Source organism: Vulpes vulpes, chromosome 6, assembly GCF_048418805.1.
Source record: "Vulpes vulpes isolate BD-2025 chromosome 6, VulVul3, whole genome shotgun sequence".
Lineage (NCBI taxonomy): Eukaryota > Metazoa > Chordata > Mammalia > Carnivora > Canidae > Vulpes > Vulpes vulpes.
Genome location: NC_132785.1, coordinates 29,508,953 through 29,524,909, shown reverse-complemented (window position 1 = coordinate 29,524,909; position 15,957 = coordinate 29,508,953). Strand labels below are relative to the sequence as shown.

The 15,957-nt window shown below is 38.5% G+C and overlaps 1 protein-coding gene across 50 annotated transcripts in view; it reads right to left on the bottom strand.

Annotated features, from left to right (window-relative positions):
- Positions 1-331: 331 nt before the first annotated feature.
- The window catches only part of LMO7 (LIM domain 7), a 206,671-nt gene continuing 191,045 nt past the window's right edge, over positions 332-15,957 (bottom strand). For 48 of the 50 annotated variants that reach the window (XM_072760751.1, XM_072760722.1, XM_072760756.1 and 45 more), the window contains 9 exons: positions 15,783-15,875; positions 15,045-15,379; positions 14,128-14,193; positions 12,045-12,097; positions 9,608-9,821; positions 5,566-5,850; positions 3,621-3,729; positions 2,412-2,514; positions 332-1,110 (listed from right to left, as the gene is read on the bottom strand). In XM_072760751.1, the coding sequence (XP_072616852.1) occupies positions 1,088-1,110; positions 2,412-2,514; positions 3,621-3,729; positions 5,566-5,850; positions 9,608-9,821; positions 12,045-12,097; positions 14,128-14,193; positions 15,045-15,379; positions 15,783-15,875 (1,281 nt within the window). In that variant the 3' untranslated portion in view covers positions 332-1,087. The remainder of the gene's footprint in view (positions 1,111-2,411; positions 2,515-3,620; positions 3,730-5,565; positions 5,851-9,607; positions 9,822-12,044; positions 12,098-14,127; positions 14,194-15,044; positions 15,380-15,782; positions 15,876-15,957) is intronic. The other 2 variants (XM_072760747.1, XM_072760748.1) reach the window with 1 other exon arrangement.

Genomic DNA, 15,957 nt, shown 5'->3' with positions numbered 1-15,957 from the left:
TGATCCAACAATTCATCATTCATTTCACTTCTTACCATAGAAGTGTACAGTATTCAGAAACAACCTTCCAGCAAAAATAAAGTTCCTAGTGAAAGTCTTCCAGTAAAAACAGTATTGAGATTATGGTGATAATTTCATAGGTATTCACACATATCCAACTTGTCATATTGTACGGTTTAAATACATGAAGTTCATTATATGTCACTTTATGTTTTAGTAAAGATGCTCAATAATAAATATCAAGAAAAGCCACATTCTGAAATAGGATTAAAAGGCTTGGGAGGTAGACAAACACATACACACACACAGAAGAAAAAAAAGAGAACCAGTCTTTAATGCATCAGCAAGTTTATTTACAAATGCAGTTGAACAGAAAGGCTACTAGAATTCTTGGAGAAAACTTTTGGTATATAAACCGTGATGATTTTGTACTAACGAAAAGAAGCAGCTGTTTATTGGGCATTGCTTAGTGATCATTCTGGTGAAGAAAATAGAGATCCCCTCATCAAGCAAATAAAATATCACATATGCTAAAAAAAAATTTTTTTAAAGCACAATATCATATAGATGAAAAGAAGGATACAGAAAGCAAATTTGGGGGTAGATTTTCATGAAATTTTCTATATGGTTCTGCATTAATTTAGTATACATTACAATAAACAGGGAAAATGCAATTATATATTTATATTAACTATTTCAAATAATGTTTCAGAACCTTTAATAAAAAAACAATAAAATAACCCTCTTCAAAACACCACTAGGAAGTCAAACTAGATCATTGTCAGCGTCAAAAATATTTCAAAGTTCTTATTTTTCCCTTGTGCTTTTAAGATGAATTCAAAAAAGTAAATACTGTACTTTTCCTCCCACACAGAAATTACCTTCTTATAAATAAACAACAAAAATACAGGTTCTACCAAGACTATAATGCTCTGATGTAATCTAGAGAGACAAAAATGTTTTTTTTAAAAAAGTGTTATCCTTTTTCAAAAAGAGCAAGAGACATACAACACGTATTTATAGATCTACATCAGCAGCAACCACCTCTTCTTCTATCTGCAACAGTGCTTTCGTGTGGAGGTTTACATCACATGGCAGTTGGCCGTCCAGCTGATCAGGCAAGGAGAAAAAAAGAAAAGGACTTAGGATGTAGGAATACTTGGATATCACCACCCGGGATACATAGCAGTAATCACTCAGAGAATGGCCCCATGAGGTAGAGAGAGTGACCCTGTCACTCACTTAGGATAAAGCTAGGCAAATCACAGTCTCGGTTCTAGAATCCTTCATTTGCAAAAACAAAGTAAAAATAAACTGCCAATATGGAAATAAGTTACACTCAACTCTCTATTATTTGTCCTAGAGGAGAGAAAAGGCATGGGCAATTTTTCCCCTCAAGGTTCCAAAAATCAATTATATTCGGCTTGGGAATTTGATTCAAGAGAGAAAAGCGCACACACATACACACACTCCCGCCATTACATGCCCAGCCTCGCCACTCTCCAAACTCAATGGTCGTGTCCAGAGAAGAACTGGACACTGGAGAGAGAAGGTCGATGACCCGCTGACAGATAAAAGAGAGTTGACTGGGCTGAAACCATTTTCAAACCACTCTTCACATAAAGGGCCATATAAATACCTCAGAGTTCAAAAGCAAATGGTTTTGCTGATACCACTTGTAACACCCTTTCACAATAAGGAAGAAACACATGTTACCAGCATCAAGGTTCAAAATATCAACAGCAGTAATGGTTGTCTTTAGTGGCTAGAAACAATATGCAATCTATTACGGCTATCCTAGGTTTTATAACACAGAAACAAAAACGTGCTTAGACACAAAATTAGCATGTAAAGTTTTTGAAAAACTCAGTTTTCCCAAAAATGATACTGAAACATCTTATAATCAGATTTAATGTTCTCCTTTTAAAAATAGTATATATACTAATATACGATTATATAGAAACAAAGCATAAACTATTCTTTACTACCTTCTTTAAACCACAGTTTTTAAAGTTGGTCCTGTCCTTAATTGCAGAAACAAAGCCCCCTGTGAAGTAACAGAAGTCAGCTAATAATGAGGGACCGATTCTTAGCCAAGAAACAGATTATGTCCTCATGTCATTAGAAGTTTCTACAAACACAGAGCAGACAGCACAGGATGCCGTCCTGACTCAAGCATGTGTTCCTCTCAAATTCCTCGGCCCCCCAACCCATCGAATCATGTCTGGAATCTGGAGCACTGACCCACCACTCACCTTACCCTCTTTGAAGGGAACACACTAAGATTCCTAAAGCCTGGAATTCTAAGGCAGAGAGCTTGAGGGGGGCATGGCTGCAGGTTCAGGGAAATGCATGGGAACCCGTGGTCTCTTTAAAAGACAAGAAATTTTCTCCCTGATTTGTTCTCTTACATTTGAATCTGAGATAGCAGTCGTTGCAGTACAGTTGATGGTTTCTGATTCTGACTTCGGCTCCTGAGGAGGAGCCTCCGAGGTCACACTCGCAGGCCACACACTGAAGGACAAGAAAGAACCACCATAAACAGTCATTTTGAGAACTCCTGGGGCACTCCCAGGGTTTGGGGCGGGGGGGGGGGGGGGTCGGGGAGATGAGCAGAATGCAGCTTCTAAGCTCTCAAATATGTTTCAGCAAAGAAAAAGCCCAAAAGATAATTAGTGGATTAAAATCAAGCTGCCAGATGAGACATTAAAGAATTCATAAGTCTAATTTTAAGAGCCTAAATGATCATTCTAAATATACCAAAAGAATAAAAATGATTTGCTGATTGGCTTGAAAGAATTTAGTCTTCACTTCTTGCAGGGCAATGTGAGAGGATAAGGCATCACATAGAAGAAGTAGAGAAGTGAAAGAAGAGTGTTTCTGGCACTTTCCTCTGAGGTGGGCAACACCTGGTGTTCCCACTGCACCAGCTTGGCGAGTGTTTGCACACGGCACTTTCACTTCATGGCTGAGTATATTGGTTCCACCGGCTCAAACACTAATTATTTCCATTGATTCTGGTCTGCCCAGGAACCGCTCAAGCCAGCAATACACAAGCTTAAACAAACTGTGGTCTGCAGGACTCCAGGAATAAGAAACAGAGTCTCTTTCTGGCCCAGTGCAAGTTCTAGGATCACACAGATGTGTCTCTCAAAATAGATAGTGCAAAATATATTAATTTGTTCTTGGCTTTGTTCTTATGTGCAAAAACCCATCAGGTGTAAGCAGGCTTTGCAATTGTAAAACTATTTACTGTGCTCCTCTTTACATAAAGCTAGGCTTTCAGACTTAGAATTGCATGTCCCAGTGCTGTTAACAACATGGGTAAATTATATTTCAAGTATGCCTATGACAGCATGTTAATGAAAGGATTTATGAGCTATAAATTTTACTTATAGAATCTTAACAGACTGAAGACTAGTAGTGCAGTGTTTCTGGATTTAACTTTGGAGACTAGGCTCAAGATTGGAGAACAGGCAATATGCGATTCAAAGTGCAGCACACACGGACAAATGTAGCACCGAGTTTGTTAGTGGCACATCTACAACCAGTGCGCAAAGAAGCCATGCGCTCTCCAAGCAAAGCTTTGCGGGCCTGCAGGCTGTTCATCTCTGTCTCACCTTAAAACAATGCAAATGATAACAAAGACCCAGGGACTCGATGATCATGGCAGCTCCTTTGCCCAGAATGCTATTACAGTAGGAGCACACGCGCTTCCCACTCACTGACCTAGACACGGAATGAGAATGGAAGGGAGGCTTTCATCTGTGCAAATCAAGGTTACTTAAAATCACACTCTGGCATTAACATTAGTAATTACTTAGGAGAGTACATATCTGTGGGAGGAAAGCTGTCACCAACCAAAGTATGTTACATTGTACCTTGAAGGATCTCCATGGTGGTTCTGAAACCCTTGACACTTATTCATATAAATTAATAATTTCTGTGTATTAGTGCATTCTGTGCTTCCCGACATTATTCTCCTCAGATCACATCTCTATGTAGCACAAGTCTCCTCCTCTAATCCAGCTAGTTCACCAGCCAAAGCCCAGCCCTCGTCCTGTCACACCCACCAGACTGCTAGGAGAGCAGTCCCAGCTGCACCCAAAGGGCAACGGCACTACAAGTCTCTTCAACCATCTTAACCTTATTTTCCCATCCTCTTTCTCATTCACCTGCTATTCTAGTTACACAGAAGGTATCAGTGCTTTCCTGACTGTGTCCATCTGGTTTCCAGGACTTCCTCTGGGACAATGAAATGACAAGTGGCTGACATCTATCAAACAGACAGGTACGGAGGGTTTCTACTTCCCTTTGGATTCAAGTGTCTCCTGTCCCAGGTGGGAAGGTAAAGGCCACTCATTACCATCGCATCCCACAGCACTGGCACAGTTTAGAGATATTGAAAGTGCATAGCTGCCAGCCGCCTCGTGTTAGAGTGCCCCCTCCCATACAGAGACCATTCCAGGACAGAAAAGCCAAAAGGTTGTCTCCTATCTGTTCTCCAATGGGGGTGGATGCTCTCAGTAGGTAAATGCACACTCTTTCCTCTGCCTCCCTTCCACTCAGGAGCCTTCCTCTCTCCCCAACAGTTACCACAAATTCACACCCCTTCTTGTTTCAAACTCCATGATACACATTTTGGAGATCCTGGCACAAGTCAATACAACTTTATATGGATATGTTTTCTTAACAAAAGCCCTTATTTGATGGCTAAAAACAAATTCCAATATTAATCACTGTTTTTACTTTTCTGTATTTTATTTGTGATGGAAAATACTATATGCCAGAACTCACTTTGGAGACAACAGAAATATTGTTGTATACGGTTTCATGAAGCATTGATGGTCTGTAGAGAAGCTATGCAAAACTCAAAGCCCAACTCGTGTTGCTATCTGTGCTTTACTCCATATCAAAAGAAAAGCTTAGTCAAGACCTATAGTTATAACTCTTACCCAGTTGCTGCAGCAGCATGTAACCTACAGAATTCAGTTGATGCAGTCTGAACAAAATGTTGGCAAACTAGGTAAGAGGCTGGCAGTGGTTTTGAAAAAAAAAAAAAAAAAAGCAGTATCTAACTAACTACTTAACATTTTTATATCCAGCTTGTTAAAAGTTCCACAGACAATGGAGCTTGGTTATAATGCTTTCCTTTGAAACTCAGTTCCTATAAAAAGAATTTGTATTATAGTCTCAATAAAAATCAAACATTTTACAATACTGCTTTTACTCATGAATCCCAAATGGATTCACTAGCTACTATATATTTTTATGCTTCCATGCTGAGAACTATATGAGTATGTCTGCATTGACTGACCACAAGCAAAAGCAAACAAGACAGTGGCAATGAAATACATGTTTTAAAGGTCTCCGATGGCTTCACGAGACATCCATAAATGCTCTTAGGGTAGCATGGAAAGCCATTAAGAAAGTTTTAATTGATTTTCATAAAGAAATACTGAATTTGACAGATTCAAAATGACTTGTTTTTGGTTTTCACTAGAAAATTTGGACAAGACTTTGAGGAAAGTTTATTGAAAAAATACCCGTGACCAAAGTCCTCACCTGTTGCGTAGCTGGGAGCCCGACTGTGATAGTGAAGGAGAAGGACTGTGTGGTGTGGGAGAAGGTGCGGTGGTGGTCTGCACAGAACCAGCTGAAGAAGGAGGGGGGATGCTGGAAGATGGATTCCGCATGTAGGCACGGTTCGACGTGGACACCAGCTGAGGAGGGGGGCGACTAAAGTCTTGAACAGAGGAAGAAGCACGGACTCCTGAAGGCTGATTGAGCCAAGGGGATGGTTTCCAAGAACTGGATCTTGGGGAATCAAGGTTATCTAGAGATTCACCTCTGAAACATAGAAGAATTCACAGAGACTATTTAATACTATATAACCAACTAGAATCAATTTATCATTATAGTCACTAAAATACCCGTTTTATGTATTTTATAAGTAGGTACTAATCTGACAAGTCCAGTTACATACAAAATTACCTTTAGTAACTAAAGTTTCTTTTCATCAAAATCACAATGTTTCAAATTCAATTAATCTTTATTTTTATTTACCTGGTGCTTAAAAAACACCAAAGTGGAAAAGAAAATACTAAAGAAAATTTTTTTTAATAAACTACTACAAAGACATACATTCCCCCTTTAAGTATTCAATGAATTAGACACATCAATCTTAATTTTTAAAACCCAACCTAAAAAAAAAACTACTATTTTAGGCACTTATATAGGTCACGTATTAGACCAAACAAGGTAACAAAATTTTTAACTTAATTTTCACAACAATGTATATAATTTTTTTAATGTCACAGAAGTTAACTTGTCCATATGAAAGACAGCTAGGTGGTGGTAGAACTGGCTTTCAAACCATTGTCTCCCTGATTCCAGAATAATCGACACCATTCCTACTGTGCAGTCCTCACTCACTCATTACCTAAACCCTGAATTTAATCAACTGGCTAATGTCTATCTTACAGAAGCATTCAGTTTTCGCAGCTACTTCTCTTAAACTGAATATGCATTTAAAATAGAATTGGGGTGGGGTACCTAGGTGGCTCAGTGGTTGAGCAATTGCCTTTGGCTCAGGTATGATCCAGGGGATCCTGGAATTGAGTCCCACATCAGGCTCCCTGCAGGGAGTCTGCTTCTGCCTCTGCCTATGGTCTCTGCCTCTCTCTGTGTCTCTCTCATGAATAAGTAAAAATCTTTTTAAAAATTAAAAATTAAAAAAATAAAATAGAATTGGGGCACCTGAGTGACTCAATCAGTTAAGTGGCTGATTCTTGTTTTCAGCTCAGGTTATGATCTCAGTGTCCTGGTATCCAGCCCCGGGTCAGGCTCTATACTCAGTGCAAAGTCTGTTTGAGATTATCTCTCCCTCTACCTCTGCCCCTCCCCTGTGCTCTTGTTCTCGCACATGAGTGCGCTCTCTCATAAATTAACTAATTAATTAATTGCTCAAAAATTGTGAAGAAGTAAAATAGAATTAGCTCACAAACTGATTTAAATATAACTTTTGGAAAATCACTCTTTATTTTTATTTTTTTTTTATTTTTTGGAAAATCACTCGTTAATGAAGCCAAGTGCTTACATTAATTCTGACCTACAAAGACTGACCCCAAACTATAAATGATTTCTAACAGGTAATTTTGTTATTACCTTTAAAACTTTAATCTCTTATCTCAAGTTTGAAATACGTATTTGTTCTTTTAAAATTATAGAAGTACTACATCATCATGATGAGAAAGACCCAAGCAATACAGAAGGGCATTTGAGGAAAGAATAAAATTTCCCTCCACCCTCACTTACCATAATTTACCTGCCCTAATTCTCAGAGGTAATCACTGTTAACTTTTAGACTTTCTGTTTACAAACCAATTTACATACAGAGACAAATTTACATGAGTACAGCTATCTCTCTCTCTCTCTCTCTGTGTATATATATATATATATACATATATATATATATATATATACACATATATATGTAGTGTGTTCATGAGTTTAACATTGTTAAACAAATGTTATTACTCTACAATGCATACTCTTCATAACTCACTTTATTCCGTATATTATCTTAGAACTGTCTTCATGTCAGCTCGTGTGTGACAGACAGTACTTCAGAGGCCCCCAGTGAATCATCCCCCAGTACCCATGCCACTGTGTGGTCCCCTCTTCACTGACTCTCTGCTTGGTCATGTGACATGTTAGGCCAATGGGACGTTAGCAAACATGACACAAATGGAAGTTTGGTAAATATGTGCAAATGAGGGCTTATCTTCCTGCAAGGTTTCCTCTGAATCCAGCTGCCATGTCATGAGGCAGCCCAAATGGCTACGTGGAGAGGCCCACAAGGGAGCAGGAACTCCCAGCCAACAGCTCCAGATGAGCTCTCAGTGCATCATCAAAATCAAGGCTTCAGCAAATTATAGCTCACTGTCAGGATATGTATGAATTATGAGCTAAGTGTATTTTTAATTTTCAAACAGTCATAATAAAACAAAGAATATGCAACAGAGACTGACATGGCCTACAAAGCCAAAATTATTTACTACCTGGTCCTTCATACAAAAAAAAAAAATTTCCAACCCTGCTCCAAAGGACTATAATATCCAAGCACTCCAATCAACATCATTCCAAAACTGCCCAATTTTGATAAGAATTGTGATACAGTAGAATACTATACAACTATAAAGGAAAGAGAATGTATCATATACTATCTCAAAACTTAGTGTGTTTATCAATGTGCCACTATTTATTTAACAAGAGTACTGGGTACTCTTAGTGTGTTTATCAATGTGCCACTATTTATTTAACAAGAGTACTGGGTACTCTTGTTAAATAAATACTCTGCTTCTTTTCTTTTTTGCTATTTCCAATAACACTTAAGTATAAATCCTTCGATATATCTTTGCATGCTTATCCAAACACATTCAGAAGATGAAGTGCCAGGAGCTAAACTGCTCACAGGGTATGGACATAAAAACTTTTGCTCAGGGGCACCTGGGCAGCTCAGTGGTTGAGCCTCTGCCTTTGGCTCAGGCCATGATCCTGGGGTCCTGGGATAGAGTCCCTGCATCAGGCTTCCTGCAGGGAGCCTGCTTCTCCCTCTGCCTATGTCTCTGCCTCTCTGTGTCTCTCATGAATAATAAAATCTTAAAAAAATTTTTTTTTGCTTAATAAACTTTGAAAAACTTCCACCTAATTGGGAACAAGAATTTCTGTTTCATTATACCACTGTCCATATTGGATTGAGTTAGTCAAGCATTTAACTCCACAAATCTTGTAAGGAGATATAGGATTGCTGTTGTAAGAGTAGTGATCTCTGATATGTTTATTGACTTTCTTTCTTTTTCTGCAATCTGTTAATATCATTTGTCTACTTTTCTATAAAGTTATCACATTTTATTTACTGATTGACAAAAGTTACTTCTATATTGAGATAATTACCCCTTGTAAGGTGTTACAAATTTTCGTCAGTTTGTCACCTGCAAAAATACTTAATAAAAGTAGCTTGAATATTTTTACCCAAGATACATCTTTTAAAATATTCATCGTCTCAGCTCCAATTAATTTACATCCATAGGTTTTTCTTAAAATTACAAAAATTAGGTTTCACACTTTGTGAAAACTATTATCATGATTCCAACTGAACCATTATCTCCATTATAAACAAAAAGAGGCTTAATTTTCTTTTTCAGTTCAGCAGCCAAGGAGGGACATTTAAGTGCTTGAACTGTACTTCGGAATTCCATGTCCAGCTTTTCAACAGATTAGCCATGTGCTTTTGTCCAAGTGTATTCCCAGCTAGAGCCACGATTTCTTCATATGGAAAAACAGAATCACTCTCCCTGCCTCAAAACATTTTCCCCAGAGTAAGTCAGATGATGTAGACAAAGTAACCGACCTATGTGTAGCGCTCAGTCTGTGCTTGATAACATGTGCCCAATGACATTCACTGGACTTCCCCTTCTCCACTAAATCTTAGACAAGAGAAGAAATTATAACATCTCTCCTGTCCAAAGTAGCCAGCATGTCTAGAAATTAAATATCTGTGTCACAGTACAGAGGAGGAAATAACTCCTAAAAAGTCTCACACCTTCTCATAATCCCAGGCAGACAAATCGGCTCTTTATTTACACTGGAACTGCGCTGTCGGATCCAGCTATTGTCATCGAGAAGAGATGTCCTCTTCCTCATTTCTTGAAGAATTTGTTGTCTCTCTAACTCTGCTTCTGATGGGGCTTGTTCCTTCTTGGAGCTCCTCTGTGATGAGCTAGTGCTCCCAATTTGGTCTGAATATTTACTGCCTCCTAAATTAAAAACACATCAGAAGCTGCAGGATTAACACATTATTAAGTGGGGCATGGAGGGTGGGGCACAGATTGTGGGTAAATCTCCAAATACAATGTAGCAAAAGATGTGACACCGCACACATATGCCAACATCAATTCTCATTTAGACTGCTGCATGGAAACATAAAAGTAAAGTTGGCTATTCCTGGAAATTCCAGTTCAACACCCAGAGGCATGCCACAGAGTACACTCAGAAAGGCTTAAGGAAGTTGCCCAAAAATGAAACAGCCAGCATTGATTTCAGTGCTATTAAGTTACAAAGTGCTAGTCTAGAAATAGTTCTCTTCCACTTGTCCCTTCCTTCCGAAATTAAATCAATCAAACACATGCTCATGGAAAACTTGCTGTGACAATGCCTTCAAAAACCTTACACTCCCCTTGGGGAGAGCAAGACATATATGCCTGCATCTCCAGCTGACACAACTTGAGTCTTCATGGTATAAATTCTAGAATAAGTCATGACCAAATTGTAGGATTGAGAGCACATTCAGTCACTGAAATAGCTTTTGTGAAGCTGAAAAATATCCAAGGTACTCAAATGTTAACCAAGGAACATAATCAGACTTGTTTGTCCTCTAAGAGACCGACAAAACTATAATTTGGATGTTGAATACATGCATGACAATTCAGTTAGGGTTTATCCTGAAGGCTTTGTCTCATTGGATTTGCTGATTAATTGCTGATTTGGATAAAACATCTATAACTTTGAAGTATCTTCCCCCTTTAATTTGGATTAGGAAATTCTATCTAAGGATTTGTTTCCTTTCACACTCCAAATTTATTGCCATCATTAATTTTTCAAAATTCATGGTCCATCTCTGCCTTAGTTCATCTTCCAGCAAGCAGTAAAATGAGGCCAAAGTTTTCTCATACCCACATACATTTGCCTTTGTGGGTGCACACTGTATCAATTTGGTCATATGTTAAACATTTTCTATTTTAAAAGTACCTTATTGGCATAAACAAGTTTTTCAATGAAATATTTCATAAGTTCCACTATCAGCTATTCAGGAACTTATAGTTAGTAGAGGGAAGAAAATACACATTGAAGAGTAAAGTTACTTAAAGTTTGATTTTAATGGTAGCTAGGGGCAAATTCAGGGGGAAAAGAAACCTAGAAATCCAAACAAGTAAGACCAGAGGAATCAGATCAGAAGGCATCTGATAAACTGGCAACTGGGAAAGAGAAATTTCTGGTTTTAGTTAAGGGTCCCTAACAGGAAAAACAGAAAAACAGCTGGAAATTTAAACTAGAACCAGAAAATAGAAGCTCCTAAGTGTTGAGAAGGAGTGATCATAGAACCTAATAGAAACTAATTTCTACAAGCTTTAACCAGAGGTTACAAACTAGCTGCCACCAGATCATTTAGGCCTATAGATGTGGTGTTTAGCTTACAGATGGTTTTAAATTTTGTTCTCATCAGCACATAAAAGATAACATGAAAATTTCCATTTTTTTAAACTTCTCTTTTACAACAGAAACGTTGGCTTTGCATTCTCCCACATAGCAGGGGGCAGGCTTGCTCTCTCCCATGTGGCTATCCACTAAGTGGCATGTCCACCAAATTCACCCCAAACCTATCTGGACTTTCATTCATTTATAAAACTGACCAGCACCCTGCTTGCCCAAAACCTGGTATGCAAACCCTGCATGAAATGATGCTTTCTGCTTAGTGTTTTTTTTTTCCTACTTACATAATTTCAGTTACAAGCGTTTCTAAAAATACACTTAATACTAACAATATAGGGTTCCAAATCATTTTTGCCTAGTTAGCAAAATCATTATCATTTTGAACTTTTGGACATCTTGGCACTTCAATGTACAATATCAAGTTTACAACAATTTTTAAGTCCCCTGGTATTCTGCAGAAAACTTTTCTGTCCCATTTTCTTGCCTGCAAGATGAAATCTATATAAAACTATCAATAACACTGAAAATTTTCCACTTGTTTCACTAGCTATTTAAAACCATTTTAATCTCCCAGTACTCCCTCCATTAGAAAGTAAAGCCAAAATAAGCAAAAGATAGTTTTGTTTTTATACACAAATGGCTAAAAATATTTGGTATTTTAATTATGTAATCTTAATGAATCTGAAATATATTGACTTTAAAAATACTGATCATAGCATGTGATAGCATAAATAAGTATGCTAAAGAAGTTGGAAAAAAATCACATTTACCATTTTTATTTGCAGGGTAACCATCCAGTTCGGTAGTGGATCTGGATTTATTCCTACAACACAAAACACAACATATTATAGATATCTCGTTAAGAATATATTTTTTACATTTATGATGTAAGAACACCAAAAAGTTTGCTTTTTAAAGCAATTGATTTATTTCCTATATCTGCTGAAAGCCACGTTTATCTTCTTAATAAGGAATTTTTCATGTTGTACAATGTAGCAGAAAACAGTGACATCTCTCAATGAGAGACAAGCACGTAAAGAACATGTGAAGATCCTCTCCAGTCTGTAGGATGATTAAGCTTATGACCAATTTGTATGCTTTGATTCCCTTCCAGACCTCGATCATACAGGCTATACCCAAGCATCTGTCATCAGATTATGTAACATCATACTGTCTCTTCCTTCTTACTGCCCAAGGGTCAAGAAATCAACTTTTTGGACACTAGGGCACTTATTCCAGAAAGCCACTGACCAAATGCAATCTTTGCAGTGCAAAGAAGTACTCAAGCATATTGGTATAGGCAACCTCTGAAAATACCTGATTTTGTAATGGCAACATTTAGGTTTCTGTATCAACCCAAGCTGGTCTCATTCTCACTTTACTAAGCCCAATAACGTCAAATAATAATGGCAATAATGAATAATATACATTATCACATATATATTACATATGTATATGCATACAATATATATGTACATGTATACAACATACAATAAAGTGCAATACATAGTAACGTGTCACAACTGCTAGCAACTTTCATGAATGGTTTAATTTGTATTAACATAGAAAAATACCATTATTACAAGATATCCAGCCACACCCCTTAATGACTCTAAAGCAGGCTGTACCACAACTGCCTAGCAGTGTTCTATGTTTTCCAGGATTTGTTGAGTTTTCCTCTGCAATATAATTATTTTCTCCAGGTTATAAGCTACATAAAGATCATTTAAATACATAAATAAATTAAATGCATATTTTTAAAAGAGAGATACACATTTTAATGATCCACGGTTACCCAGAAACCTTCATTATAAAATAAGAACATCCATCACTAAAACTTTTTCTACCTTAAGGTCAGCCCAATACTCCCTATCTACTTAGAGTCCTACTCAGTCTTCCTGATTGCCTATAGAGATGAGTCTTTCCATATCTCTAAGGTAAACTTCCTAAAGAAGAAATGTCAGCTCTGGAAACACCAATTGGGCATACACTGGATGTTTACAGATAGAGTCTCTTCAGAAGTCCTTAGGGATTCAAAACTGTAAAGCATTTTAAAAATGACTTTAAAACATTAAATTTATGTCTCAGCAAATTTTAAGATGTATCTAACATTTCCTGGAATTGACCAGTAGTTCTAATTAAACTAAGAGAAGGCCACAATTCTCATTTCAGATGTCCACATGTTACTTCATTTTGGGTAAGCTTATGCCATTACTTATAACCTCTTTAAAATAAAAATTAAGGTAGTTGCACAAAATAAACACAATTCTACCCTATGTCTATTCCCCTTGCGTTGTGGCATCTCCCATAAAGAGGTAGAGCTTTTCTCTGTTCTGTGAACTTGGGCTGGCCTGTGACTTCACTTTAGGTAGTAGAATGTGACAGAAGCATTGGCGTGCCAATTCAGTCAGAATGCACACTGCAAGGTGCCTTGCATGCTTCCTCTCTTTAATTCTGTCTTCTCTGCTCCGTCACCATGTACGTAAGACTGTACTGGCTTGCTAGATCTTGAAAGACACATGGCCTAGTTGTTCTCACTGTCCCAGCTGACAGCCAACTCCCTAAGGCAGAGCTGCCTAGTAAACTAGTAGATGTATGAAGAGCCCGATCAACTAAAAGGACTAAAAGGATCAGCCCAAAATACTTACACAAAGTCATGTCAAATCACTAAGTTTAAGGGTCACTGGTTACATGGCAAAAGCTAGTCCATACAAAGATCAACCAGCAAGATCTCTTTATATCTCACAAATGATCAAGAGCTAAAGTAGTTCTTACAAAACACCTAGACAAGCCCTCAGATATTCATCTAAAGTCAATTATTTCAACCAAATTACAACAAAATGCTCTATATACCTGTCACTAGGAAGCAACCCTGAAGACTGTTCTTCTCTCTTTGGTATATCATAGGAATCAATAGGCCTAAAAGATAGAAAGAAGAGTTTATGGTCAACATATTAGACTTTGATGCTCTTCTTCAGTTTGAGAAATTGCTATCAAAACAATGTTATCATAGCCTCTTGATCAGATGGTCTCTGGGTTGAAAACTAAACATACAGAAACATTTTAATCAATGACTGCAGAAAGCAGACCTCCTAATATCAACAGACATTAGCAATTCATTCATCCCACAAATGTAATACTGAGTGCCTGCTACCATTTTAGGGCTGGGCTATAGAAGCAAACAAAACAAAAAGAGTATGAAATGTTGGGCAGTAAGGCCACAGACAAATACATAACATTAAACATGATACAGCATATGGGGAAAAGGCACATACTTTAGATGAAGTCTTCTGGAAAGCCTGGGAAGGGGACCTTTGAGCAGAAACTTAAAGAAAATGAGGAAGACCAACATAGAGGTGAAGGAAGATCTCTCCAAGCACAGGGACCAAAAAATGCTGAAGTTCAGGGACAGAATGTATCAGACATTTTCAAGAAAGAAAGAGGCCAGTGTGGTGGGAACTGACAGAGGGAGGGGAAGAGCAGTAGGAAGCCAAATAGACCATGGGGTCAAGATCCAGCTCATGTGAGCCTCCTAGGTCATGACGAGGAACTGGATGGTATTCTAAAGTGACAGGAAGCCATGTGAACTGCTGTGAGCAGGTACATAAGGCAACAGGATCAGGTATCCAATGTAAAGGGTTCCCCTTGGGCTGCTTGTGTCCAAAATGGATGGCAGGGACCAACTAGGAGTCTCTGATGGGGGGGGAGTGGATCGAGCTAAGTGAAGCCCACATAGCAACATCCCAGTGCCCTTTGGCTGGAGGACAGACCTTCTGTACTGGTATATTTTGACTGTGGTTTCCCTCTCTCTTTCTGCCTGGGGCTTCTGCTCCTGGGCCTCCTCTTGACGCCGACGCCGCTCCTGCTCTTCTTGATCCTGTTGCTCCTTCAGTTTCCTCTCTTTCTCCAGAGCGAGCTGCTCCTGCAGCCTCTTTCTTTGGTCCTCCTCATCCTCCTTCTGCTGTGGTCTCCTCTCCTCCTCTCCTGCTCGAGTGCCTTCCCGGTCTGATGACTTAGAACCCTCACCCCAGGCGGTTTCCCAGGTGGCAACGGCGGGCTCCCGAGTGGGCCGGGAAAGGCTGTGTGAGCTCAGGACCATCTGTTCCTACATGACCAGGGAGAGAAAGAAACCATCCGAATCTGTGCATTTCTGTAATTTCATTTATTCATATCCAGCTTTAGAGACTGAGTGTGGCCAGCCTGGAATTCCACTTGAAATGATGTCAAACATTTTACCGCCAGCAGAGCCACACGTGGGTGACAGAAATATAACCAAAAAGAGAAAGAGGCAGTTAGGGTCCATGAATAGAACCATTTAATGATACAGCGGAGGAACTAAGAAAAAGGTTGAAACATCAGAGCAAAATTCCGACAAATCAGAGCTCACTGTATTTCTCAAAGAGCTTATATAAGTGAATATGCGGCAAAAGCCAGGTGAGATATCATATCTTCTGTTTTTTGGCTAATTTCACCAAGACAGAATAGAACACAGCATGTTCCTAGACTACCTCGTTCAAGTACTTGTAATTCTCTCTTTCAGCTTCCTGCTGAGCCCTCTGCCACTCTTCCCTGAGTTTCTCCTGCTCACGTTGATACTTCTCCTATAAGAAGAGAAAACATTAGTTAATTAGGTAATTCACAGAGTAATGATATTAAATAGAATCTTTTTCACCACCTTTTTTG